The sequence below is a fragment of the Suillus discolor genome (genome assembly GCF_016758755.1).
Source record: "Suillus discolor strain FC423 chromosome Unknown F5147scaffold_49, whole genome shotgun sequence".
NCBI lineage: Eukaryota > Fungi > Basidiomycota > Agaricomycetes > Boletales > Suillaceae > Suillus > Suillus discolor.
The window spans coordinates 47,284-74,311 of NW_024541296.1; the positions used below are offsets into that span (position 1 = coordinate 47,284).

Genomic DNA, 27,028 nt, shown 5'->3' on the forward strand with positions numbered 1-27,028 from the left:
CTTCTCTCGATCCGAACCGTTTCAGATTGCGAATATTAATTCAACCCTGTACATGCGGCTACAATGCGGGTGTCCCCATCGCCGCCATCCACCAATTCACTCGAATTTTCGAAGATCTCCACTTGAAATTTAGCAAGTATAGTATTAGTCTTCGTCCTGTAAAGCTCGGAAGGGTGCCGCTGATGTCGCTTTCCATGAAGATCGTGCGAGTCGCCAACTGGGCTCTGGAAAAGAACGAAGGAGCAACAGAAGCATGCTAAGTAATTTCAATAAGAACATTGTTATTTTATGTAACAACGGCATTATCATCGTGACATCATCATAAGACGGCGGGAACGACGGCGTAAAGTGCTGATAGAATGCAGAGTAAGAAATTCTCTGATCCCCGTCGGTGGCTTGTCATGGTAAATTTTCGAAGGAGATTGATAATAGGTATGAGGTACCGAATGCGGGCGCGTCAAGTATAAAAACTTGTAAGATGCACCTTACTGTTAAACCATTGGTATGGCATCACCAGGTCGGCCGTTGCTAGAATGTGTGGTGTAGACTGTCATATCTGTCCGTGGAATAGGCGAGTATGAACCTTGTAGAGATGGGTATGCTGTCTGAGGTTGTGGAGAATATGAAGTCTCATACTGCTGCGAGGAAGATACGGTGGGCTGCCCATACAGCGCAAGAGAACCTGACATTGATGCAGAAAAGTTGGATGTATCGGAGGGGATACGGTTGTGTGTGCCCGACTGTGGTATAAAGGTCGTCCCTTGTTGGTTGATAACGGAGGCATTCCTGTATACGTGGCGTCTGTACAGTATATAGGTGGCAATGACGAGAAAAAGGAGTGCGGCTGCGCCTCCGACGGTGCCACCAACTATCGCACCCACGTCAGTTGACTTCGAGCTTGAACTTGAACTGCTGGAAGATGGGCTTGAACCTGAACCGCTAGATGACGATGAGGCGCCCGGGGTGACACTAGAAGAATCTGAACCAGGTCAACAACAGTGATGAAGAGATAGAATGAACCTAGCATACTCTTTTGATAGGTAGCGTTCGCATCTGGGATATTGAACGTCGCGTATGTCCATGTTGACGCTAAAAAAAATCATCAGTTGGTACCATGCGTTCGCAGAGAGGGAATTAACTCACGATTAGTAGTAGCCCAATAAGGTATGGACGCATCTCCAGCAAGCACATATCCAGAAGGGAAATATCTAAATTATAAAATATTGTGAGCGAGCTCAACAAACATGAAACGCGAACAAACTCTTGTGTCCACGATTGGTTTGCAGCGCATCCGTCTGCCCATGCAGGCCATCTATTTGATCGTTAATATTTTCCGAGGAATACGAGACAGATCACTTGCTCCCAGACAGAAGAATCATTAGCTCCTTGGCATAAAGTGCAGGCCATCATAAGATTATAGGACGACCAAGAACTACTCTAATATCAGAACAATCGAAGACGCAGTTGTCACTCCCACTTACCAGTAGCATGCATTCGCGTTCGAAGAATTTGGCAAGGTGTACGAGTAGCCGCTTTGCAGTACTGGCTGGACATAGTCTTAGAGAGTGCACGTGAGTTTAAAGCCAAGAAATATGGAAAGTTCACATACTGTTCTCATAACATGGAGCTTCTACATAAGCGACTGTAAGACAAGGCGAGTTGCCCTGACTGTCGTCCATCCACGAGTATTCACTCATGCAGGTGGCAGATGAACCGATATTGCGCTTGACTGGTTGCACTTGTACGGCAAGGATAGTCGAAATATATGGAATTATGGGCAGAAAACGATAGAAACACAAGGACACCATGTTGGAGGAGCCACACGCTGGGATGCACTAGGGGGATGTAGGCAACCAATACCAATCATGCGGAGCGAGGAACAAGAATGTCAGGCTTATCGTAACGTTACTTATTAGAGATCTCGTCTGGTGACCTGAGCTGAGAACAGAAATGTCTGTGCGCGGACCGGACATGATGTGTGAATCAAATGAGCGCTGAATGGACCAACTTGAAGGTCTTTCCAGTGTACTACACGTGGGAATTTTGAAACAACTACTAGTTGACTCGTTGTATGCTTCAAGCCTTAAGCCCACACTGGCCAGCAACTCGACAACGAAGTACTTAATACCCTCTAATTACGGGAAATGACTTCGGAGATGGGCATCTGGAAGCCTCATCCAAATCAGTTTCAGGCTGTGTGTCACAGCCCTCAGTTGCTAGTACTGTAATGTACATGCGGCTATGTCATTACTAGCCGACCACCCTCCATCTGTCAACTTACCTGACCCTTTTGACGCCAAGGAGTCAGGTCCATCTTCGAAGTTCGGTAGCAGTCTTCAAACTTCCCCAGTTCGTAAAAACTGAGATATTCCTGGTTTACCCATTCCTATCATGGTCATTCGCATTATTACCAACTTGGTCCACGCCGCACGGAGCTTCATGCCGAGAAGTGATAGTGGGCGCACCTACTATTCGAGACCTATGGCCCGCGTTTAGCCGTACAACATCTCCCAGCCGCTTCACCTGTCACCCCGCAGCCAAGTTGTCACCCTCCGTCCGCTGTCACTGCTTCCTCTCTTGGTCATATTTACTGTCGTCAGCGGTCGACTTGCAGGTCGTTACTTCATTGCTATCTCAATTGCGTTTCTAGTCCTGTAACATCCTTCACACAGCTTCTTCATCACTTAAAGCTCTCTCGACCTTGACAATAGCAAATCGCCAAAATGTCATTATGTCCAACTTGGTCCACGAACACCAAGGAGCAATCGCCATGTGAAATAGTGGCAGTGGTGTACAGTTCGTGTTCGAATGCTACGACGAGTAAGCCCCCTCCTATTACTCTTTGTGATACGCCTGAGTTGCTTCAGATAATACCATCCCCCCTTCCTCTTCCGATTATTCCTTCGTTCCTGTTAGCTCAAATGCGACTTTATGCACTTGGTGAGTCACATTCGTGTAAATTCGGTGTGATTTTTTAAAAACGAGAATGGGCACTATAAACAGTTCCTGGGCAAGCTACAACTTGATAAGTGCCTGTACGTTTTGTGCCACGGGATCGCCCTCCTTAGTGAGGTAAGTTTCTTAAATCCACTCGCTGTTCGCTTTAGCAAACTTGGCGTAGCTGGGATACATGGATAACGAATTGTAATGGCAACACGTCAACAACAACGTGAGTTTATATACGTTTGGTCTCTACTGGTCTAGTTTTTTCATGTCTCTCAAAGATACTTTCCTTGGGATGAGGGAATAAGACTCCCTTCTAACGCGTCAATAATACCTTATTATGCGAGCTACAATCGTAAGTTCTGATAGCAGGACCGCTAGCTCTTTTATCACGAACGATCTTACAGCTAGTTACTACTCCAACGGGACATTTGTCGTGACCACTGCCTCAGATAATAGCGCTACGGGTAAGCTCAATCGACCATGTCAGTCACATGCGCACTAACTTTCATTAGGAATAGGCAACTTGAATGGATCACCCATTAGCAGTCCTTCCTCTTCGAGCTCACCATCCAGTTCTTCGTCTTCAGCAACTCCTATTGGTTCGATTGTTGGAGGTGTTGTCGGGGGAACGGTTCTGCTGCTTCTGTTATGCGGCTTTTTCTTCTTCATTATTTGTCGGAAGCGCAGAAGAGCAGCGCAATTTCCGCACAAAATGACACTGCCCACAATGAATGGTTCGCACTTCGCTGTGGCGACCAAAGACTCGACGATTCACACTCCCCTTGCACCATCAGGATACCCTCAAACGTCAGCTGCGATGTCTACCTCTTCTTATGCTATTCAATCCAATAATATTCCCAACGGTCCTTCAGTAACAAGTCTCCATTCGCTCCACATCGCTTCACCCACCTCTACTGTTCGTCCCATGCCTGTCTCGCCTTTGGCGCCCCCTATCACCCCTGTGTTGTCACCCGTTGGCGATGCAGCTGATGTAATCACACCATTCCTTGCCACCCAACCATCACGACCAAGCACCCCAGACAGAAAGAACGCCGAAAGTTACGGTGAACCTGCACAAGAGCGTGCCATGTCACCGCAATCTCAAAGATCACGCATGAACCCACCCCCTTATACCCCATCATCCCCCACGTCCTCAAGACATTCCCGCACTGGGTCCAACTCTTCCAGGAGGCTCTCTGTCATGAGGCACTTCAGGCGGGAAGGCGGCCCAGGGGACACGAGCATCCAGTCAGCCATGGGCCAGAGGAGGACGCACGCCCCGAGAATGCACTCTTCAACGAGTGCTGAGAGCGCCAGAAGTGACTCAACCGCCGCAAGTGCGAGTGACAACGGGCGGAACGTAAGGAGTACACTTGAACGCACTACAACGACAGCTGCTTCAAGTTCACGTCGGCCTGTTGTGTAGAGAATATATTTGTGTCTCTTCTTGTTCCATCGGGTATAGACAATACGTGCGGTATTGAACTGTGATCGTATATGTTTCGTCTATGCAGTAATGGATTTTCTGTGCAACGGATGGTGTAGTGGGTATTCGAGTTGTGAGGAATGGTGGTACAATAGTTTGCATATATGCGGTAGTTATAAAACATTTTCTCAAGCTCAGAGGATAGGGGGAAGCGCAATCAGGTCTAGCACATATTCAATAATATCTTTCTTCTCCTCTTGACACTTTATAACATCAGTCTCCACAGAGTCCTGTGTGATAACGTTATACACAAAAACTGTCTTGTCTTGGCCAAAGCGGTGGCACCGCGAAATGGCCTGTACCTAATTTGCTGGGTTTCCACATCAATGGCAATGCGTTTCGCTCTAACCACTCACCTCTTTGCAACTGTTCCACCACGGGTTAACGAGAATGACATGATTTGCGACAGTAATGTTGAGTCCGACACCACCAGCGTTAATGGACATCAGGAGCACTTTCATGCGGACATTGTCCGCGAAAGAATCGAGGACTTCCATGCGTTGTTTGGTCGAGAGTTCGCCGTGAACTAACAATAGACATAACTTTCAAACGCCAACTCGCATAAAATGGACATATCATACGAACATTGGCCCACGTCTATCTTCAGTTTCTTCATCTGAACCTCCAGCAGATCCATCGTGTCCCTAAAGCAGCACTGGGCAGGCAGACATGAGGCAAGTCTAAGAAAATGGCAGAACGACATACAAAAACCAACACCTTCTGGCCTTCTGGTACCCCTGTGATGATATCTATCACCGCGCGGATTTTACTTGAGACATACGCATGTCCAAACAGCCGAGCGAATGGCTGAAGGTTTAATGGGAGAACTTCCGGATCCGGACCGAGTCCACGTCCGTACATGTCCACTGCACCTGAAGTCACATCAGCATCCAGGCCTTGCTCCTCGATTATCTGACCCAAGACGCCCATGAGTAGCAATGGATGATCGCATGCTAGGAGAAAGGACTATCAGAATAATCTGCACACCGTATACGTAAACAGATCTATTACCTTGCCTGGCTCTCAGCCACCCGAAATCGAAATCTCTGATGCTGGAACGAGCCCAATCGTGTATCATTTTCTCCCCTTGTGTTTGGCGCACATGAACAGTCTTGATTTCTAGATTCGGAAGTTGAATTACATCCTCCTTTCTCCTGTATCGCGCACAATCCCCAAGAAGATCCTATAAGAGGTTCATTTCAATAACTGCGCATAGCGGAACAACAATAAGAACGTACCGCAACTGCATGTGCGGAAACCTTGGAGAAGTATCCACATTTACCGCGCACAGCGAAAGCGGTGCTTTCGGCAGCCGGTCCCCGTTCATTGGTGATGTCAAGAAATCTGAGCTGGGGTTGGATATCGGATAGCTTGTTCTATACAAGCCGTTGTTGAGACTTGGTTACTCGATGGTCGTATTCAAATCGTTACAAACTCACTACGAACGGGGTGCCAGTTAGACAAAGCCCTTGAAGCTTTTGTAAAGCCATGCATGCCTTGTACCAAGCACCTAAACCCACAATCCTATGCGATTCATCTGCAATATTCTGTACTCAGTTAATGCGGTCAGCACTTCAGGCCTTGAACATGGTACCTAAAATGACACGGGACCAGCGTGCCAGAAAAACTGGATCCTTGCTCATTCGGCGTTCTATTCGCTGATGCGTGGTGATCTACGCAGGGTATTAGGTGGCACCGAGTAATTTCTTGGAAGTACTTGCGATAACATCTGTGTCCATGAGAGCGTCTACACCTATATTAACGTGGATTTTAGAATATGCGGGCAGGTATGGCAATCTACCTACTCATGTGCCCATCATGAACTTTCGCTGTTAGCCCATCACCAAATTTCCCAATTTCGCGCATCCACTGTTCGCGGAGAGATACACTAGGGACAACAACCCTTTATCGCAGTGTCAAGGAGGCAATAGTAACAAGAGAAAATCAGGTTTACAGTGTCGTCTTCGGTCGTCTAGGGGGAGCTTTCACGGGTCCACTAGTCTTAAAACGAACCTCAGGCGATTTCTTGAGATCTGCTGCTTTCGTCTCTTGAAGCGTCGTCTTTATCAACGCGATGGAAGTTACGGTCTTCCCGAGACTTTGAGTTTTAATGAGTGATTAGAGGCTCATTCATGCATGTTGCACGCACCCCATCTCGTGTGCGAGGATCGAGCCTCTTTGTCCTGCTTTCTCACGGGCGAGTAGCCACTCGAGGTCCATCGCTTGATGCTTGAAAAGGGTGAACGATGAGCCCAGAACGGAACCACCAATCTTCTTGTTTGCTGCATTGCTAGACTTTGGTTTTTTCTGAAGCTTGTTAAACTGACAAAAGTTCAAGCTTTGGTGCCACTCACAGGCGTCGCAAGTACAAATTCACGGGAAATGTTTGCACCAATAGGTGGGGTTACTACTTCGTGTTTCAGATTTTGTGGGGCGTTGGAAAGTCGAACAGATTTTGATGCCTTGGAGGCTGAAGATGGCGTCACATTAGTGGTGTAGCGTTGGGACTGAAATTGACACTAATGAGAATGCCTTAAGGCGATGTAAAGTAATGCTTGCCTCTTTTTGACCACCATCATTTTCCAATGATGCAAGAAACAACTGAAAGGCGGACATGTATTTTGAATTTGAAACAGAGATTAGGAGTACACAATCTCTCGCACCTCTTCGTAACCCTTTTGAGTGATAGGCCTAGGCAAACCCAGATAAGTCTTCAGGTCGTGTGATACTCCTTCATTTATTGTTTGAAGCTAACATCTCATATTAAGTTTTCGTGATAACCACTGTCCATTGTTTCCGCCTGGGAGAAAGACGCATGGACAAGTCAGCAGCGATGATCGATGGGTGCATTAGTACACACCCTTAAAAATCAGAATAATGAGAACAAAGACTCTTTAATCTCGTCATGAAGACCATAGCAACCACAACGTTCATTATAATCACCGCACTTACGGTATAGTACTACTTACAGCTGAAGGAACTGAAAAGGGTAAGTCACCAATGAATCGAACTTACTTACATGAATAAGCATCGCAGCATAAAGAGAGTTGTCATGACGTCAATGGTAATGTTTCGGTGGCCTGCATACTAGCCGAAACAATTACATGAATCCTTGCAGAGGAATAAATCTGCTATCAACGTTTTCCGGGAGCACTGCGGGCGCCGCCCCCGCCACCTTCCAAATCATGGTTCGAGCAAGCAGAAAATTCTGGCAACTTACCAATATTTAGAACACTGACATACCGCATCAACGTTCAACATACTAGTATGGGAGCATCGTGACATGGCGATCCTCATCTACTAGTAGCGGTAGCAAGCAAAAGCGGTATGATCAAGTTGATGTTCCAAGAATTTGTGAAGCACTAGCAGCGCTGCTTACATAACCTAATTGGCTAATAACTGCCAAGAGACGAGCGGCTATTGCCGAGACTATGTTTGCTTCATTTAACGACGAGGATCACGAGGCGATGAAACATTTACCTCGTGTTACTAGTAAGTAGAATACAACCACTTGCATGAAGAATTAATGGCTAAAATAAATAAAACTTCCACCAGAATAAAGGATTATTCTCCTGTTCCGTTGTGCATAAATAAAAACCACTGAGGTAAATCTCAACCTCTTTCTGAGGGGCCGGTCTTCTACATGTATCTTGACTGCCAAGTTCCAACTCGAAGGTAGAATGTTTGACAGGTGAGACAGAGTCGGCGGTACTAGTAACGGGAGTACAAGGAATCGTGCAGCAGCTGTACAACACGTGGGTCCTCTTCCGCTTAGGCTACACTCCAGCAAGCTCCGGCACCCTGTCCGACCTAGTCTGTTGTCTTTTGGATTTATTCTCTGCCACACACTCCAGTGAGCATTGAAGATTTGATAGCTCAGATCCTTGTACATCTGCATGCAATGAAGGCAAGTCCGATGGGGGAAGCTGGTCATGGTATAGAGCACCCGAAGGTGCAGCTATCATAGCATTGCTTTGTCAAGCTTACTCGTGTAGGAAGTTTGTCGTTGTGAATTCTCATCAAGTTTCTTACCAGAGAACCTGATCAGGGAAGGAATCATCCACCCAGTCACCATGACACCTGCCAATGGCGGGCAAGAGTATCGTCCTTGTCAACACCTGCTGCCATGCGCATGTGGACTCGGTTCCCGCACCCTCATAAACGCAGATGCCATCACGTAGCTGGATGCCTGCGTTGAGGCGGATGTCTGTATTGACACTGGAGATGTCTGCACTTACGCTCCTGCGAATAGCTCACTATTTTTGTTACTCACCGTATATCCTCATCTTGATGCGTCACTTTGCGGCTTCAAGGGTCACTTTACTTCATCGCATTCACTAATGATGTGGGAATCGCAGCACACCTTGGCTCATTTTTACGCAGGTTGGGGGTCACTATCGGGGCCCTTCGGGGCTTGCGCTCAAACAAGCTTACGATCAAACATAACCACATTTTTTATTGTCTCACTGCCTACAAAGTATAGAGCCCCTTTCCACGGTCCCATAATCAAGATAACGATTAATAATATTAAAATATTAAAATATAACTTATAATGTGGACATGAACTACTGCCGCCAGCCTCTGGCACGAATCTCAGACCCTCTATCACTGTAATCTTCTGCCTATGTCTGTCTGATTTTGGATCAATTGAAAGTCCATGTTAAACTGAAATGTCGAGTTTTATATCGTTGTTCAACACTTCCAGGCATCCAGTGACTATGAATCCTCGCGACAGACCATCAGATCCTCTTTCACAACTCCGCTACGCCCTCGAAACAATGCCAAGTTCACGAAAGTATATATTCTCTCCTGCAACCCGTGCAGAGGTTCTATCAGAGCTTTACGATGCATTTTGGGGACCGTATTCACATCTCTTCCTCCCGTTATCCAATTCCAGCCTCCCCATGCACGCTACTCTCAGTAGCGTTCAAGCAGATCTGGGTTTTGCTGGTGCTGGTTCAGAGGATCCGATCGTTCCTGGAAGGCCGTGTGGCCATATCTTCAGCAAGGGAGAGAGTTGTTTTCGTTGCAAGTCAGTAACCCGCTTGCTATCCTGTCAATCATTCACAATACCCCTTCAGAGACTGCGCCCTCGATGATAGTTGCGTTCTCTGTAGTCGCTGTTTTCATTCCAGTGATCATTCAGATCATAATGTCAGCTTCTTCGTTGCTCAACAAGCCGGGGGCTGTTGCGATTGCGGAGACATCGAAGCCTGGCGTAAACCTATCTCATGTCCTTTTCACCCACCTGCTCCCCATGTCCAAGCGCAGATTGAACAGTCCTTGAGTGCAGTCGATGCCACTCCTAGAGTCTCACAGCGTTCTATCTCTGAGGAGATTCCATTCGTTGAGGATTATCCATATAGAGTCGCTATCCCGCCCGACCTACGTGATCTCATGAGTCGCACTATTGCATATGCACTCGACTTCATCCTTGACACCCTGGACTACTCCCCAGATGAAGCGACAGTGCCTTCGAATGAGGCTGACCTACGATTGCAACCCTCAGCAGATCCTATGCAAAAGGACCAATACGCCATCATCATTTGGAACGACGACAAGCACTCATTTGATGAGGTCATCAAGCTTATATCCGAGACCACTGGCCATGATAGGAAGACGGCAAGCATCATGGCATACTCTATTGACGATGTGGGCCGGGAAATAATCGACATCAACGGTGACGTCCCCCGGCTCCTTGAAGCAGCACATTTGATGACAAAAATTGAACTCGGTGTCACGATCCGTCGTGCATATGATACCTTTCGCGAGCAGGTTGCTTGTGTCATCATTGAGTGGCTGCTTGATCTCACTCGAAGCCGGCTGGGGGCGGATACCCTGATAATCAAAGAAATCATCGCTGCCGAGCTTTTGTCGCCGAGACGGCGAGAGAACACGTTCTTCACTCCTGGTCCCCAAGTCCCAAACCTTGCTGCAGATCTGGCACGTCCGTGCCGTATTGATTGGTTATTCGTCTATCACACTCGACTGTGGAAGAAGCCCCGGATACACTTGAAAGCAATTTATGCGTCGATCTTGATACTTTCGCATCCCCATAAAATTGCCATTGGTATGCTACAACGTTGCTCATTGTCATAAGCACATTTTGACGTATTGCAGCGTCCCACTTTGCCAGCACCTACCACCGTGTCGCTGACGCTTATCTTCTGGTTGACCGTGAAGCAGAAACTTCCATAAAGTATTTCGCCCTCCAACTTTTCACTGCACCATCCGTTGCCCTGCACATCGTTTCTCAACACGATCTCATGACACGTCTGCTCGACATCATTGTCAACTTCTTCACCAATCACATTGCGGACAAGCACATCCTCACCACGGCTCCCGCCCAACAAGACATAGACGTTGAAAGCCCCCCATTCAGAAGCAAACGCTTCATGCCCGTCTTCAGTGATCTCCGGTATCTCTGTCACAACCGGCCTGTCCAACAGCTCATCGCTCGTAACCCAGCCTTCATACGCAAGTTTGTCAAGGTATGCCAGGTCTTCATGTGTATCAACCCAAACAAGCGCGTTGCCTCGAGTCATGTCGAGTATGAAACGGATGTGTGGATCAGTGTGTTCAACGTAACACTTTCCCTTTCCCGTGTCATCAAGGTCTACGGTGAAGCCTTCGCATTTGCGAACCCAACGCAGCTTGTAGGAGCGATCACAACTGTCGTGCGGGAGATTCTCGCTGTGTGCACTCTCTCGACAGATAGGCTTGACAAGGAAAAGTTTTCAAAGCCGATGTTGCACGAGGTCGAATTTGGTGACGCACAGTATCAGATCGTCGATTTCAACGTGCTGGAAGGATGGGTCAGCTTTCATCACTCCCTTCACTGGCTCCTTGCAGATCTGTTAAAGCACGTTGATATTTTGTCAGAGGAGTCATTGAAGGAGATTGGGGTGTCTGGCGTCCGGGACTTGTTTTTGCGCCCCTTCAATGAGGGTGCCATTCTCACATTAATTGATTTCCCTTTGCGAGGTAAAATGTGTTCATCAATATTGCAGCTTGTCTAACTGTGGTTTCACAGTGCTCGCTATGATTGCCCAGATCAGGGCAGGATTATGGGTCCGCAACGGCTTCCCTATCCGTGGCCAGCTTCTGCACTACCGCGATTTCATGCTTCGCGAGCTCTGCTACGACCAAGACCTGTTCATCCTCCAGTCATCTCTCATCATCCTCGATCCAAATATTATCATTGTCTCCATCCTCGACCGTTTCGGCCTCCTCTCGTTCTTCCGTGGTGAAGTTGAGAAGTCCCCTTATGAAGGCGCCCATTTACTGAGCATGGTCGAGGAGCTTCTCTACGTCCTTATAACTATTCTTGGCGAGAGAGCCAGCGCCACGAAGCTCCCATTTCAGTGTGCCATCCGTCGCGAGATCGTGCACGCACTCGCAGCGGGGCCAAGTTCATTCACCGATCTTGCCAAGCGCGTCTCCGAGAGGATGGTGGATGATGTATCTTTCGAGCGCGTCCTCAAGGACGTATCTCACTTCCGCGCACCTGAGTCGACATCTGACACTGGCGTGTATGAGCTCAAGGATGAGGCTTATGATGAGGTGGATCCATTCACCTTCCATTACACACGGAATAAGCGTGAGGAAGTGGAGGTCATCCTCAAGAACAGACTTCGGAAGAAGACAGGTGTGAAAGACCCAGTCATCGTCCCAAAGCCGTTGACCATCACATCCGGCCCATTTTCGATACTCCCGTCCGTCCTGGAGTCTGAAGCGCTTCTTCAAGTCATGTTCTATGCCATATATAACGTGATTTCGCTCACTAATAGTGCGGGGACGGCCCCACCCTCCGCCGAAGCTATACTCGACCAAACATTCCAGCTCATCATGCTAGCGCTCGTAGAACGACCTTCTGTTTTCAGTCATGTCTCTGTTATCAAACCCTTTGCAGAAGAAAAGAAACTCGCCGACATCATATGCGCCATGGAACATGATGAAAAATACAAACCCTACAAGAGCCGCATCGATTGGGTTCTGACAGAGATTTCCAAGCATGTTCCGGAAGGGGTGCAACCTCCTCGCAAAGTCCTGAGCCTCGCTGCCCCAGCACCTGATGTTGAGGGTGTCAAGAAGCGTGCGGCTAAGGCACGCCAAGAAGCCATTATGGCAGAGATGAAAGCTCAACAAGCAAGTTTCTCGCTCAATTTCGAGGAAGAGGAAGAGGAAAATGATCAGGATATGGATGAGACATCTGACGAACTTTCCTCGTATGGCACTTGCATCGTCTGCCAGGAAGATCTCAATGAGGCCAAAGCGTTCGGCTCTCTAGGGCTCGTACAACCCAGCCGGTTGCTCAGGAAACACCCGGACAGCCATAGTCAATATCTCAACGAGCTTATGACAATGCCTCAGTCGCTCGATCGAGCGAGTCCGCGCGACACCACTTTCCCCCCAACCAATGCCGAGGAGCTCGACACCGCAAGCTCGCCCAACTTCGATGGCTTCCCTGCACAGTACACTCGTTTCGGGCTCCACGCATCTGTGTGTGGCCACATGATGCACCTCGACTGTTTCCAAGTCTATAATTCCTCTGTTCGCCAGCGGCACCGCTCACACGCGACGAGAAACCATCCTGAAAACATTCAGCGCAAGGAGTACATCTGCCCACTTTGTAAGAGCTTGGGTAATGTTCTTCTCCCCGTTCTTCATCCCAACAATTCTCCTGCGAGCCGCATCCCCTTCCCAGACTGGATTCGAGCTGCGGGGATAAGCGTCTTGAAGTCAAAACCAGACAGCGTCATGGATGGTCTGCAGTTCAGGAGTGGGACGGGCGAGTTTGTGTTCTGGAGCGCGCAAGATCCTGGTTATGGCGCAGCCGTGCGTAAACCAGAAGCAGTGGCCTCGACGAAGATGCTCGACACCCTCATGTTATCATCAAGAATGGTCTCGCAACAAACACGTCATCTTCGCGAGCGACCTGAACCAGAAGTAGGAGAAAGAGGTGCAGGGATGTATCTTCCGGAAGACCTTGTCGGATACACAATTTCCGCTATCGAGGTTGCTGCTCGTGGGACTGACTCCTCCGGAGGCATTGTGGCGGATTCGCTGTCATTATCGGATACACAAAGTAGAATGATCCGCGGGTTACTTGCCAGCTTGACAAGACTATCCGCTCTTGAACTGGACGGTCGGCCAGATGGTGGCCGGGAGTCAGTCAAACAAGCCATAATCAAACGGTTACTCCCAGAGTGGAGCCGAACATCACTGACCTCCTTCTCGTATCCCTTACTCTTACGCGACCCATTCACCGTACTCATCGAAACCGCCGCAGTGGCTCCCGAGATGTTGCAGCATGTCTTGATCTTGTGTTACTATGCCTGTTTGGCTCGCACAGTCATTGGTATGGTATATGTCCTCAACAAGGCTAGGACGTACAGCGCTTTCCAGCAGCCCGCTGCTCGTGCCCATGCTGATATCTTCGGTGATGTCCGTATGTTCTTCATGTCGGTCGTGCGACATTCACCCGTCTTCGAGCACACTGCTACGCTAGTCTTTGATGCGTTTGGTGAAGCTCGCATCGAGAAGATGCTTTACGCGTTTACTCTTCCATTCCTCAGACGGGCAGCAATTCTGTGTCGCTCCGTTGTCCCGCTTACATTCCCGACTCCATTACTAGGTGCCTCTAACGTCAATGAGTACAAGCGTCTACTCGCTACCCTTGGCATTCCTCCCTTGGCAGACCTCCCAAACCAAGATACGCTTCAAAACGCACTCTCCGGATGGTGCGCCCACTATGGCCACTCGCATGCTGCCTCGCAACTCAACTGTGGCGTCGTACTGGACTACGCAGCTGTATACGGCATCGCCCGTCTGCCGCTTATCCTCGATAACCTTTTTGGTGAGCGAGACAAGGTGATGAAATGTCACCGATGCAACACCGTTCCGACGGATGCTGCAATCTGTTTGATCTGCGGAGTAACATGCTGTATGGCGAGTCACTGCTGTCAAGACGAGTTAGGACTTAGAGGGGAGTGTAATATGCATACACGAGAGTGAGTCCTCCAAGTTATACCACGACATGACGCTGATTCCTTGTGGTTGCAGTTGCGGTGGTGCTATCGGTGTTTACTTCGTCGTGAAACGATGCTCTCTACTTTATTTATACGTCAACAACGGGACATTTGCACAGTCCCCTTACCTCGATGTTCATGGTGAGGTCGATGTCTCAATGAGGTCAGTCTGTTCTGCCGGTTAATTTCAATTGAATGCTAAACTATGGCGTACAGACGTGGTCGCCGTCAATATATACACCCAGCTAGATGGGAAGAAGTCCGCAAAACGTGGCTCAACCACGGTATTCCAACTGCTGTTGCTCGTAAACTTGAGAGCACGGTCGACAGTGGAGGATGGGAAACGCTTTGATTCTTAGCTCTTTGTCCCGTAATTTTAGCAAGCCTGTGCATACTACTCACATATCATCTGTATACAAGTAGCGCAAATGGACAATCAGATATTCGATTATATTTATTCCGAATTGCTAGTTTTGTGCGCTGAGAGCGCCAATTTCAGCCTTTCCGCTGTCCGTTCGGTACCAAGAACATCGATAATCTCAGGAAGGCTAGGTCCCGCTTTCATCCCAGATAGCGCGTGCCTCAAAGCAGTCATGAAGACCTTGGACTTGAGGCCTGTTTTCTCGCACGCATCGTGCAAGAAAACTGCAATATCAGATTGAGTCGATGGTGATGAAGACTCGAGTTGCAGGATAACTCGTCGCACCACATGGTCTATAATGACGCAAAGCAATCAGTAATGCTGATTACTGATAGTGTGTGACTTGCCGTAGTCATCAGCTGATAGTCCTCGCTTCACGGATCGCGCTTCGGGCAATTCATAATCCGGTTCCACGAAAAAGAACGGAGCGAGTGTTGGAACATCATGGAGATTTGTTATGCGACCCTGGAAGCACTGTAGCTGTACGCTCATCCAGTAGGTAAAGCATGCTCACCTGCAAGACGCTGATCACACGCGTGATGTACTCCACATTTGTGTATAGACTAGAAATACCGGGTCAACAAGGGCATAAATGAATAGATGAACAGACTACCTGTGAGGGAAAGTAGCCTTGACAACATCATGTACTCGTGTTGCCTGGAAGGCAATACCTTGTTCGGTCTGCCAGCTTCGCATGAGGTGATGTTTGTTAAGATATGCAAGCTTTGCAGGATCAAGAACATTCCTGCGATGTGTGACGGAAGATAAATCAAACTGTAGAATAGACCTGTTGTAGAACACGCCAAGAACTCATGAAATAGTGACAACGCACTTGGTCGATGAGTTCTGGGAGCGTCATGAGGGTTGTACTGTCGGGAGGTTGAGTCGAGGGCGTTCCGGGTGGGGAAGGGCGCCCATTTTCATGGTGAACTCCCCATCCAGCTAGTGCAAGCCAATTTAGAACACCTTCCGGTTCCCAACCACGGCGCTATAGAAAATGGCGTTCAAATCAAAGTTCGTGGATAATGAAAGTGACGTACCATGAAATCTAAGACAGACACATCTCCATTGCGCTTTGACATCTTTGTTCCATTCGGGTTCAAGAGGATGGGTAGATGCGCAAACTGAGGGGGTTCGAGACCCAAACACGAATACAGATCGAGGTGCAGCGGTAGTGAAGGCAGCCATTCCTGGGATACATGGAATTAAAGACGTCGTATCACGGAGGTATGGACACCTACCTCTCCACGGAGAACATGCGTGATATCCATCTCATGGTCATCAACAACAGACGCCAAATGGTACGTGGGGAACAGATCAGATTTCAAAAGAACAGGGTCTGTTGGAAGTGAGGCATGTGCATCCCTCAGGAGACCGAAGACGATATCGGTGGGTGAAGCACGGTCTGGGAGGTTGTCATCCTGTCGCTTGTTAAGCATGAGGATTAACAGCACAGTAGATGTACTCACATTCAGTCTGACGATGGACTTCTCCCCAGCGCGTACTCTGCGTGCAACTTCTTCCTCCGTGAGATGGAGGCAGGACTTGTCATACGTAGCATTTGACCCTGTGCGCGCAAGCTTCTCGCGAGTAGCAGCAAGTTTATCGGGAGAGCAAAAGCACCGGTATGCATGACCAGACTATGAATTGGCAATGGTTAAAGAAAGAAGAGAGAAGTAATGAGCACACGACGGACGTCTAGGAGCCTGCGTGTATATGAATGATAAAGGTCGAGCCGCTCTGACTGGTGGAGCTCAGTATATGGGGCGTGCAACAGGTTGTGAGACACCGACTTGGAAATACGGCCCATGCGGACCATCCATTCCAGGACCTAGAGGAAGATTATTTGAATTGCTTTGAGCCAGAATGTGACATACAGCTTACCGAAGTCATGCGGAAGACCAGCCCATGCCAATGCATTCCTAATGTCGTCCACCGCAGTCGGTACATATCTCGCCTGGGTCACAGATGAGATTTTGCAGAGAGGAGGAAAGCATGAAACTGACCGCATCTGTGTCTTCTATTCTGAGAATCCATTTACCTCCGTGTTTTTTGGCGAACAGGTGGTTGTAAAGAGCGGTCCTGAGTCCACCGAGGTGAAGAGCACCAGTAGGAGACGGTGCAAATCTCAAGAGAACCATGTTTGAGGTGTTATTGACAGGACAGAAACAGCCACTTCTGAGTGTATAATTAATATGTATGTGAGAACTCAAGCCGAGGTTTAGTCAAAGCTTGAGCGCTTGAGCTTGAAGAACTGCCAACCAATGCATTATAAAATTGGCTACTAAAGTTACAAACAAATACATATCTCAAACGACCCACCCACATGCATCATGGCCGTATTCATGTATGATCACAAAGGTTTCTATGAATCATGATATCTAATGCGTGTATTCGACTTGTATTGATGGTATCTAGGGCGAGTGGACATGCCCTCATCTTCTTCCTCACTAGACCCAGAGATATGGCGGAATGTCATATAAATCGGCTGCGCGACCTCTACCACCTTGTAATATCTGCCTCAGCCTCTCCAAACAGGCTCGTCTTCTTGATCGTAAAGTCCCCCTTAGGAATATCCTCCTCGTCTCTCTCATATAAATCTGGAAACTCCCTCCTGAGGAATCCAAGTATATGCGTGTTGATTTGCTCGAATTCAAGGAGGAAGCCGTCATGGCCATCAGGCGATGGGATGACCACAAGCTCAGCATCAGGTATGTGTGTTGCGAGCTCCTTTTGTTCAGAAGGAGTGAACAAGCCGTCTGTTTCGACGCTGATCACCAATGCACGCGGAGGGAGAGTTGCAATGACAGCGGCAAGAGCAGTTGATTGTGCCGTCGGTGATGGAGGGTCTTGGAGAATGGAGGTTCGTCCTCGAGCGATATCATGCGTATCCATCTTGCGGGTGATATGGATGTAACAATTAGCGTCAAAGCGCGCCACGAACTTGGCGCCCTGATAGCGCAAGTACGATTGCGCTGAAAAAAGTGGAGGGGGTGAGTTAGGCTCCATGCCGTTCGGCCCTTCTGTTGGAGAATGAGGTGGAGATGATGCGGTTGAGGTTTGAGTTTGAGGGCGTGTGCGGATCGCATTTCTGTGACCCTCATTATGAGCAGCGAGATCCTTATCAGCAAGTGTAATAGAAGAAGGTGTGACAGCGCTAGACTTTGGGACAGGAGTTACTTGAGGGCGACGTCCAAAGCGACTCTCGAAAGAGTCACGCGATCGATAAGTTAGAAGTGCGGCCATTCGTGCAGCAGCTAAACCAGTTGAAGGTTGTGTGTCGTAGTACCCGTCGTCGTAAAGCGGATCGCTATAGATGCTTTGGCGTTGTGCCTCTCCCCAACTGATACACCAAGCAGAGTGCCGCGCAGACGTGGCCAGAGGAATTATATGACGGACATAACCTGGGGGGGTGCACAGAGGCCATTCAAGAACGGCCATTCCACCCATGGAGCCTCCAATGACTACAGCGACGTTGGAAACTCCCAAATTATCAAGGACAAATTTATGCAGTCTGCATGAATCAGGTCAGAAACCATTCAGGATATTGGAAGACTACCCACCGCACGTCATCGCGTATCGTTGTCTGAGGGAATTCTGGGCCATAAGGTTTTCCCGTCGCTGGATTAGTTGTTACAGGAGAAGCCGATCCATATGGTGAGCCCATAACATTAGCACAGAAGATGAAAAATCGATTAGGGTCGAAGGCCTTCCCGCGTCCGATAAGAGGGCCCCACCTGCAATACATAAGAATTTTTCCGAAATGAAATGTCAAAAGATCTCACCAATCTTCTACATCTGCGCTGCCAGTGAATGCATGGCAAATGATCATAACGTTGTCCCTAACGTCATTCAATTTGCCCCAAGTCTTGTAGCCGACCGGGACCTCCCGCAATATCCTCCCATTCTCAAGAGTGAACGATGAAACAATACAGATGTTCTGGTCAACCAAAGCTGCAGGAAGAGACATAACCTTGCGAAGCAAGGTCAGTATACGCCATGGACGTTTTCTGTGACTCATTTCCAAATAATGGTAAATTCGGGCGTCTGCGCCACCGACGCTGCGGCAACTGCTGGAGTGTTCCCAAACGGTGAGTGCGCATTATGCAATTACACTTACTGCTATAGCTAGTCACTGGAATCTCCCAGTGCTTGTCATCCGAACGTGCCATGGATTCGAGCGTGCTCTGATTCATTATATGTATATCCACGCTCCCAGAGTCGCAGCCAGGCGGTCACATCATCGAGATTCACAGAAGTACTCCTGGTCTGCAAGTCAGGTCTCCCGGCATATGTTGTTTCAACGTTAAGGACGGTCCGTACTAACGTCAATCCCACTTAGTGTAATAGGCCACACATCACTCACACTCATCACATGCACAACGCGCCTCGATTGAAACTCAGCAATCAGAATTCTATCATTTCAGGACGCCAACCTCGAGCTCATTCTTACTATTATTTCTCTTGATCAACGGACAGCAGCCAGCCCGTGCACGGATATGTGTGCAGTACATTACAAAGAGGTTAGCCTTGACTGATCAATCGATCACCATCCTGACATTGCGTGCACTTTCAGTACTGCGATGCGATGTAAATCAACGGTGCACAGGATACATATTAATGTGACCGTGCCGTACAACTACTCTTCCATCACGAAACGCCGTGGTCATAAGTGAAATATATTCAATCTGCGCGTCTATAGTGCGCTGGCTTTCTTGTCTCTACCTCCCATAATGATGGCAGTTTCTTCCAAACCGCCAGAAGAAAATTGACATCCATCCAGCCTTCTTGTATATAGCGCACTTCTGGGTCACCAGAACTTTGACTCGACAATATCTGATGCGAAGTCCACTGCCGATGCTAGAACCGATTCTACGACCTCAGTCTGACGAGTCGCAGATATGCCCTTGTCGGAGTGGCATGTTCAAGTCGTGTCTAACCTAGACACAGATGGATGTCTCATGAAGCCAACGGAGACACAGCCCTCTGTGTGACATGCTCAGCCTAGCATTCGGAAAGTTGTCATTTCTCTTTGGGTGATCGTTGCATTACGTGATGGATGGGCCGCACTCGTCATGTATATTGGGACTACTTCCACAACTCGTATGTTTCCTCTAATCCGCTGACCCTACAAACGTGGCCACTCCTTCAGAACGGCCAGTGGAATTACATCACGTATCATATGCCAAGTGTTGGTCTTGAGGGGTGGATTCTGCTCTTTGTCAACATTGCAGTCGTTCAGGGACCATTGACGCTTGGGCTGCATTGATCGGAGCTCGTCGTGAATGACATTCGAGACGAAACACAGTGGAGATGCGCTACCGGAAAGAAAGGACTTAGAGTGGCAACGGACCTGCTGAAGCTGATTTTCACTCATCCGCTGTCTCGTGCCTTTCCTCGCGAAGCCTTTCCTGCGTGAGTTATCCACGCCTAGTATTTTGCTGTCAGTGTTATTGAACACTATCCCAGACGATCACAGACTAGATGTTTGGGCTTTCATCTGTCTCAGCCACTGACGAGAACATAAGATATATACCGATATACATGTACACCACCCAGGTTCGCACTTACTGCCCATGCAAATCGCTACCACATTCTCACACATTCTTGCAGATCTGGAACTTATGCATTGCGCTCCTTATATTTGCCTGTGTCTTCAATTTCGTCGCAGTGCACCGACCGTGTGGTCTCCAACAGCCGCATATGGCCACCTCCAAACGCTCGCCAACCTCATAGACGAGTGGTCGCCTGTGATGTGGTGGGGACACAAGGAGGATGGAATTCCCTACTGTCATGCTGGTAGGGTACATGCATACTCACGATGCTGCTGCATTGACCCTTTTGAAAAGGGACAAGCAATCACCCGCTGCCGGATGTGGAGATGGACTGCGTTTATGCTGGTTCCGGTGCTGGGTCTCTTGTGTACCTCTCTCGTGAGAGGTACTTGCTTTGCTTTTTGAAGGAATTTTCTTTTCAAACAGAGGAGCTACATCCACATCAGGCACACAACCAGCCATGCTGTCGAACGTAGTTCGTCTTGTTCATTTACCATTCATACGAGTCTGGGGCAACTTCCAGCGGAAAGACGACCTCCGAGCAATTTTCACATCATTGTAATTTTGGTAGAGGAAAGGTTGTGTATGATCGCTGAGCTGCAAAGATAGACTTGTTCTACCCTGCGCACCATAACCTGGATGAAATTTTTCAACAGGTGTTAACGTTCAAGGTCGAAACCTGCTGATAACGATTAATATAGCCTACGTGGTGCTAAGTTGCACTTCCCGTTTTTGTTGATGCACGTTGTAGACAGGTCTCAGCGTCTTCGAGAACGTGTGATGTTGCGCACCAATAGATAGATTCCGTCTTCAGCGGAAGCGGACCAAATGGAAAGACATCGACACGAACACAGCATGACGTAATGGATGCAATTGCACCCGGTACTGGCGGTATTTCGTGCATGTTCTGTCTGTTGAACTCTGTTCACTGATGGTTAAATTATAAAACAGCGAAAGTCGATATGATCATGCACATGGACTCCATATGGTGTTCGAGTCGGATGCGGTACGTGTATGGTTCATAATTCAACATCCAACTTTCCGAGTCGGATTTTGGTAACTTCCTGTGCAGCCTCGTGCCTTTCTGGCAGCTGGGACCTGCAGCCAGACATCCGCGCGCTTGTACTTTTAACCTGACTGCATGCAACCACCACCCATCAAGCTTTCAAGCTTTGAATAGAATTGCAACCAGAGTCATCGTCCATCCTACTACTCCAAACATCTTTTCTAAACGTTGACATATCCATTACTCGATCGTTTCGCTAATTAACCCTTTCGATTTCAAACGCAGTTCCAGCTTTCGAACTCCCCGTTTTGTGTCACATTCTATCATCATTATCCGTTGATAAGTGACTGGAATTGATGTAAATATATTCTTCCCTCTTTACCTCTCTAGCTCTCTGACATGACTGACAGTCCTTGACGAACTTCTAGCAATGGCCGAAGGAACTTGGGAGAAGCTGTCCCAGGTCGCTGTCCTGGGCGCTGAATATGACTCCCCTGAACGCCAGCCCCATCCGAAATGTTTGGAAGGGACCCGAGTGGACCTTCTCAAACTCATCCATGGATTGTTGGACAAGCGAGAGAAGAGTCAAATCATTTGGCTGCATGGCACGGCAGGCGTCGGAAAGTCTGCCGTGGCATTCACTGTAGCTGAAAGAATGAAAAGTCTGAAAATAACACCGAATACGAAAATCGAAACAAGGCTCGCGGGGACATTCTTTTTCTCGCGCAAGCACACGAAACGCAGCACGACCGGTCAATTCTTTGCAACACTTGCTTACCAGCTTGCGAGCAATTTTCCCAGCGTCAGGAACGACGTGAACAGAGCTGTCCGCGAGAATCCTGCAGTTCTAGACTCCAGCAAGTCTCTTCGCGACCAGATGAAGGCGTTATTTCGCCAACCTCTCTTGCACCTGCAACTCAGGTTACGCGGCTGTCCACCTCCAGTCTTTGTCATCGATGCCCTCGATGAATGCAAACCTGAAACCGTCGCCGACCTCATTTCCCTCCTCGGGGAAGCTCTTCGTGATCCTGAACTTCCCGTGATCCACATTCTGCTCACGAGTCGCTTGGAGGAGCATATCCGTAAAGCCATTCAAAAAGTGCGCGCACTGGTATACGAGATACCGGTGAATACTTCTGGGGAGGGCATTTCCCGTACCATTTCGTTAGACGGCGAAGATGTTGACAATGACATCTATATCTTCTTACAGCATTCCTTCACGGAGTTGCAAAGTCGCCATCCTGATTTCCCTCAGCTCGCTGCGGATAAACTTACACGGCTGGCGAACCGAGCTGGCAGACGTTTCATTGTGGCATCTACAATGATGAAGTTTGTCGACGACGGATACAATGACCCCCGGGATCGCCTTGAGCTCATGCTCGAGCTAACCAATGAACTGCTGCCTGGGACAGAAGTGTATGAGTTATACAACCGTATCCTTGCCACCTGTTCGGACCCCAGCAGGGCATACCAGTACTTGTCTATTGTTGCTGCCCTTGCAGACCCTCTGCCGATCTCACAGATCTCGAAGCTCCTTGGCCCAGGTCAGGGCAGTGATGTCACGACCGCACTTGTACAACTACGGTCTTTCATGGATATTCCCACTGACAGCAGCCATCCTGTGAATATCTACCATTCGTCCATTCGGGACTATGTTTCAGACTTCTCACACTGCAGCCTGCCTGGATTACAACCCATCACAGCACCGCATTCCCTACTCGCTTATTCCTCTTTCCGCTTGATGATCCAAGACATCCCAGAACGCACTACTTTCATGGATGCGCTCTTAGAATTGAAGTCGCAGAATCAGGCTATGCAACCCCAAGACCCCAGGAACTTGCAACAATCGTTAGCCTTCATCGTCAAGCCACCTGAGCCGCTGCAGGTTCTCATGGGCCTGTTATGGCTTCGGGGAGCTCGTGGGTCTGGTCTGGAGTCCTGGCTAGGGACTTTGGATGGACGTGCGTGGCTGCGGACTCAGACTGGAGGAGAGTGGTTGGAGACATCGAGCGGGAGGAAGTGGCTAAAAACACCGAGCGGGAGGGAGTGGCTGAAGATACCGAGCGGGAGGGAGTGGCTGAAGGCACCGAGCAGGAGGGGCTGGCTGAAGACACCGAGCGGGAGGGACTGGCTGGAGACACCGAGCGGGAGGGACTGGCTGGAGACACCGAGCGGGAGAGAGTGGCTGGAGATACTAAGCGGGAGGGACTGGCTGGAGACACCGAGCGGTAGGGACTGGTTGATGACACCGAGCGGGAGGGACTGGCTGAAGATACCGAACGGAAGGTGCCGGCTGAAGACACCGAGTGGGGAGAAGTGGCTGAAGATGTCGACCGGGAGGGTGTTGCCGGAGACTCAGAGTGAGCGCCTCATACACCTAAATAAATTGCAGACTCCAATCGGTCATGCATGGCTGGACACCTCTCCCGGGGGAGAGTGGTTGCTCGCCCAGAGCACGCAAAAGTGGTCCCCGACCCAGAGTGGGCGAGAGTGGTTACTCCCCAAGAGCGTGCAAGCGCGGTTCCTGTTCCAGAGGCGAGAGTGGTTTCCCGCCAAGGGCGTGCAAGAATGGCTCCTGACCCCAGGAGGGCAAAAATGGCTGCATACACCGGTCGGACAAAAGTGGCTGCAGACCCCAGTTGGACTGCAGACTGAACATGGTCAAGAATGGTTACAGACAAAAAGAGGGACAACGTGGCTGCTGACCCGAAGTGGGCGAATGTGGCTGCAGACCATGGGCGGACGAGAGTGGCTGCAGACCCAGAGCGGACGAGGGTGGCTCAAGACATACCATGGGCAAGCATGGCAGCTGACCTCTGCGGCGTCTGTCTGGGTGACGATGGAAGACTTCTCGAAGACGATGGAAACAATCAACGAGTGCGCAATTATCCGACAATTGAATTTACCACCAGCTTTTCAAGCAATCCAGGAGTTCAAGAGCTTACCAGATTTCTTGATGTTTCCGGCATTCCTGGCCTTAAGGCCCAAAGATAATTCCACCTCTGCATCCCTACAAGATTGTCCAGACTTCGAGGTCATCCGTGCTATGACCGCGTTCACAATTTTCGCAACCTCAGCACGGGAGCGAAGTGAATCATCTTCAGACGCCCTGAAGTACGCATGCCAAAACTGGGTCTTTCATTTCTCATGATCTCTGAGTTCAATGGACGACAAGCTCAACCATACATTCAAGCACTTCTGGGATCGCCACCTCCTCTCCTGGCTTGAAATTCAGTGGTGCTTGAAGGGATTGCGGTCCTGCCTCCTTGTGTTATCCGAAGGGCAGAAACTTGCGCAGGTGTGTGCTCAATGATTTTCGTGTATTCATCACCTGACCTGCGCACAAAGGCACAATTCGGGTCCCGGGTTTGAGACTGTCGAATTTATGCACCGGATGTCTTGCTGTCCTGTTATTTCGCATTGATATTTTTCTTTCACGTCGTTTGTGTATTTTCCATCGCGAAGTATATATGAAGAGAGGTTTACAAATCGATCAGTTGTCCAATGGTATCATTGAATTGCTCGTTCAAAATATACTACAAGGAGTGTACAAATGAGCCATCTTGAAGCTTTTGGGCCTTCGGGTTCGTAGCATTCACCTTTACGAGTCAATATTATATTTGTGAGCTTTGGGAATAGCCTCGTGGTGGTTTCTAGGAAGTTTGACATCATTGGACCAAGCCCGACCCGAGGATCAGATCTAGATTTCAATACTGCTGTGTGGACGACCATAAAATGGCTCGTCAACTCGAACGCTAACAACGTCGCTGGCAGTTGCTGTATTAATGAATCCGATATCGATAACAGTCGACTCACACCGATCATATGTTGTGCAACTTGAATTGACGGCAAACGAGCCTTAATTCTACACTGCCAGTGAAACAGTAACGTTATAGTTAGTATCATCTATACTCACCTATGGTTTACTATCGAGACTTCAAAAGCCATGATGATCATTTACTTGCCATCCAGCTTCCGCTTCTCCCGCTCAGCACTAGCTTCTCTCCACTTCCTGCCTTTATACAATACCAATAAGATGATACAATTAGTAATGACCATCAGCCCCGCCCAGAGGGTATACAAACCACCGTCACCAATACTATCCTAAACCAACCTCAGATCCGATATTCCGCAAGCAATCGTGTCATCGACTCACTTGTAGAGGCACAGCAATTTCAGTAGCAACAAAAGCAGACAGACCACGGAAAGAAGTGTTGGCCGCTACTGCCGTCGATGAGCGACCAGTGTTTGCGTCGACAATATATGCCAGCGTGCTCGCGTAGATCCATCTATCACGGATGGGAGCAAAAGACGGTGTGACACGAAAGATACATACATGGATAAAAATCCTGCGAGGAAGAGCATCACGCACATCGCAGCGATGTTGACCCGTTCTTGGCACACCCAAGCGTATCCAATCACGGAAAGAGGTAACCACACCATGGCGACTTTTGCACTCTCGAGGCGTATCTGTACGGATTTGCGTCAAAAGTGGTGACAGGTTGAGCTGAAGATAATGGGTCACCTCTGGAAAGCTGATCCCTCCGTTCGTTGCCTTTAGTCGAGCAAGTGTCCGATCGGACCAACGTCCACCTAACATGCTGCCGGATATAGAGCCTGGGATAGATGCGTCAAGGAGGTACTCGCGGTTTGCTCGTAATTTGCATACCAATACCATAGGCAATTAAGACGAGGCCGATCTTCAAAGCATCGTAATTATAATGCATTGACTAGTGATGTGCACGGCCCGGCTTCAGGCCGTGGGCCGGCCCAAGCCGAGCCTGATTAGGCCGAGCCGAGCCGGGCCCAAGTCAGGGCCTGACCACGGCCCAGGGCCCGGCTTGACGTGTTGAGAAGCCTGAGCCGGCGGCTCAGGCCGCGGCTTTAGTCCCTGCGCATCCATCATCGACATCCATGTGTCCTTACTTTAGGGAGTCGAATCGTCTGTTACAGACTTCCATGGACATCCGGACATCAGGTACGAGTTTATTTACTATATCTAAATCTGTCTAACCATTACTACTCTAGTCTCTTCTGCAAATCCAACAAACACTTCATATGTCAGAAACCCAGGTGAGTTGCCCATCTTTGTGCTTTGCACCGTCGATGTTACTCTGTTTCATGTTGCTTTGTGTTCGAAGTATACTTTTTCATCACGATCTTGATCCTTTGTAGTGGGATAAAAGGTATTCATGGCTATGGTACTGGTACGTCGCTACCCTTGCTCTAACTTGAAAAAATCTAATGGTCGGAATGGTCCATACAGACAGTGATGATGAGCCACGTGTAGTGCATCCAGTGCGCAAAGTCAAACCGACTGCTGCACTCCTGGAGCACTCCGAGAAGGCAGCTCTCCCTTCTCAAACAAGAGCCATCAACACCTTTCGTGCTGCAGAGGCATTGAAGCGCACCACCGATGACACCCATCCTCCAGCCACCGAACCACCACAAGCACCCATCCCGTCTGCTCCTGCACCGAATGTCGACACCATCGCACCTGAAACCACCAGCAAAAGGGCACATGTCGAAGAAATCAATGAAGATGAGATATCCGGTGATGACGAACACGAAGATGCACGGACG

General features: G+C 48.9%; 9 protein-coding genes across 9 annotated transcripts; 4 read left to right on the plus strand and 5 right to left on the minus strand.

Moving 5' to 3' along the window:
• Window positions 1-132: 132 nt before the first annotated feature.
• F5147DRAFT_708106 (uncharacterized protein) lies at window positions 133-2,034 on the minus strand. Its single transcript, XM_041438116.1, has 8 exons — window positions 1,610-2,034; window positions 1,482-1,557; window positions 1,361-1,432; window positions 1,262-1,312; window positions 1,144-1,208; window positions 1,030-1,089; window positions 949-979; window positions 133-924 (listed from the first exon to the last, which is right to left on the minus strand). Exons 1-8 carry the CDS (start codon window positions 1,806-1,808, stop codon window positions 492-494), a joined length of 987 nt encoding a protein of 328 aa, XP_041289978.1. The 5' UTR covers window positions 1,809-2,034; the 3' UTR covers window positions 133-491.
• Window positions 2,035-2,723: 689 nt separating this feature from the next.
• Window positions 2,724-4,372, plus strand: F5147DRAFT_655141 (uncharacterized protein; the record flags this gene model as incomplete). Its single annotated transcript, XM_041433937.1, has 7 exons — window positions 2,724-2,820; window positions 2,868-2,940; window positions 3,004-3,072; window positions 3,122-3,169; window positions 3,225-3,298; window positions 3,351-3,410; window positions 3,459-4,372. 7 exons carry the CDS (start codon window positions 2,724-2,726, stop codon window positions 4,370-4,372), a joined length of 1,335 nt encoding a protein of 444 aa, XP_041289979.1.
• Window positions 4,373-4,469: 97 nt separating this feature from the next.
• F5147DRAFT_296026 (P-loop containing nucleoside triphosphate hydrolase protein) lies at window positions 4,470-7,059 on the minus strand. The gene is made up of 14 exons (XM_041429083.1): window positions 6,992-7,059; window positions 6,787-6,939; window positions 6,582-6,739; window positions 6,387-6,530; window positions 6,238-6,335; window positions 6,154-6,179; window positions 6,027-6,105; window positions 5,872-5,969; window positions 5,671-5,808; window positions 5,444-5,615; window positions 5,138-5,385; window positions 5,018-5,087; window positions 4,789-4,958; window positions 4,470-4,734 (listed from the first exon to the last, which is right to left on the minus strand). Exons 1-14 carry the CDS (start codon window positions 7,046-7,048, stop codon window positions 4,567-4,569), a joined length of 1,779 nt encoding a protein of 592 aa, XP_041289980.1. The 5' UTR covers window positions 7,049-7,059; the 3' UTR covers window positions 4,470-4,566.
• Window positions 7,060-9,041: 1,982 nt separating this feature from the next.
• F5147DRAFT_296103 (uncharacterized protein) lies at window positions 9,042-15,006 on the plus strand. The gene is made up of 6 exons (XM_041429084.1): window positions 9,042-9,464; window positions 9,514-10,502; window positions 10,553-11,416; window positions 11,466-14,445; window positions 14,498-14,626; window positions 14,680-15,006. The coding sequence occupies exons 1-6, from the start codon at window positions 9,103-9,105 to the stop codon at window positions 14,813-14,815; spliced, it is 5,460 nt and encodes a 1,819-aa protein (XP_041289981.1). The 5' UTR covers window positions 9,042-9,102; the 3' UTR covers window positions 14,816-15,006.
• Window positions 14,905-17,119, minus strand: F5147DRAFT_708148 (uncharacterized protein). The gene is made up of 12 exons (XM_041438117.1): window positions 16,891-17,119; window positions 16,769-16,841; window positions 16,678-16,715; window positions 16,581-16,628; window positions 16,354-16,524; window positions 16,126-16,305; window positions 15,925-16,074; window positions 15,717-15,872; window positions 15,498-15,658; window positions 15,399-15,447; window positions 15,232-15,349; window positions 14,905-15,177 (listed from the first exon to the last, which is right to left on the minus strand). The coding sequence occupies exons 1-12, from the start codon at window positions 17,023-17,025 to the stop codon at window positions 14,918-14,920; spliced, it is 1,539 nt and encodes a 512-aa protein (XP_041289982.1). The 5' UTR covers window positions 17,026-17,119; the 3' UTR covers window positions 14,905-14,917.
• A 20-nt stretch (window positions 17,120-17,139) lies between these two features.
• On the minus strand, window positions 17,140-19,171 carry F5147DRAFT_708149 (Alpha/Beta hydrolase protein). The gene is made up of 4 exons (XM_041438118.1): window positions 19,012-19,171; window positions 18,670-18,907; window positions 18,448-18,621; window positions 17,140-18,398 (listed from the first exon to the last, which is right to left on the minus strand). Exons 2-4 carry the CDS (start codon window positions 18,852-18,854, stop codon window positions 17,384-17,386), a joined length of 1,374 nt encoding a protein of 457 aa, XP_041289983.1. The 5' UTR covers window positions 18,855-18,907; window positions 19,012-19,171; the 3' UTR covers window positions 17,140-17,383.
• A 1,093-nt stretch (window positions 19,172-20,264) lies between these two features.
• On the plus strand, window positions 20,265-20,797 carry F5147DRAFT_708153 (uncharacterized protein; the record flags this gene model as incomplete). Its single annotated transcript, XM_041438119.1, has 4 exons — window positions 20,265-20,299; window positions 20,322-20,348; window positions 20,384-20,683; window positions 20,734-20,797. Coding segments are annotated over exons 3-4 (266 nt in total), but the record flags the coding sequence as incomplete, so codon positions are not given.
• Window positions 20,798-21,875: 1,078 nt separating this feature from the next.
• Window positions 21,876-23,189, plus strand: F5147DRAFT_639493 (uncharacterized protein; the record flags this gene model as incomplete). The annotated part of the gene is made up of 2 exons (XM_041433007.1): window positions 21,876-22,544; window positions 22,590-23,189. Coding segments are annotated over 2 exons (1,269 nt in total), but the record flags the coding sequence as incomplete, so codon positions are not given.
• A 2,101-nt stretch (window positions 23,190-25,290) lies between these two features.
• F5147DRAFT_708164 (uncharacterized protein) lies at window positions 25,291-25,991 on the minus strand (the record flags this gene model as incomplete). Its single annotated transcript, XM_041438120.1, has 3 exons — window positions 25,291-25,549; window positions 25,602-25,734; window positions 25,782-25,991. Coding segments are annotated over 3 exons (420 nt in total), but the record flags the coding sequence as incomplete, so codon positions are not given.
• Window positions 25,992-27,028: the final 1,037 nt, after the last annotated feature.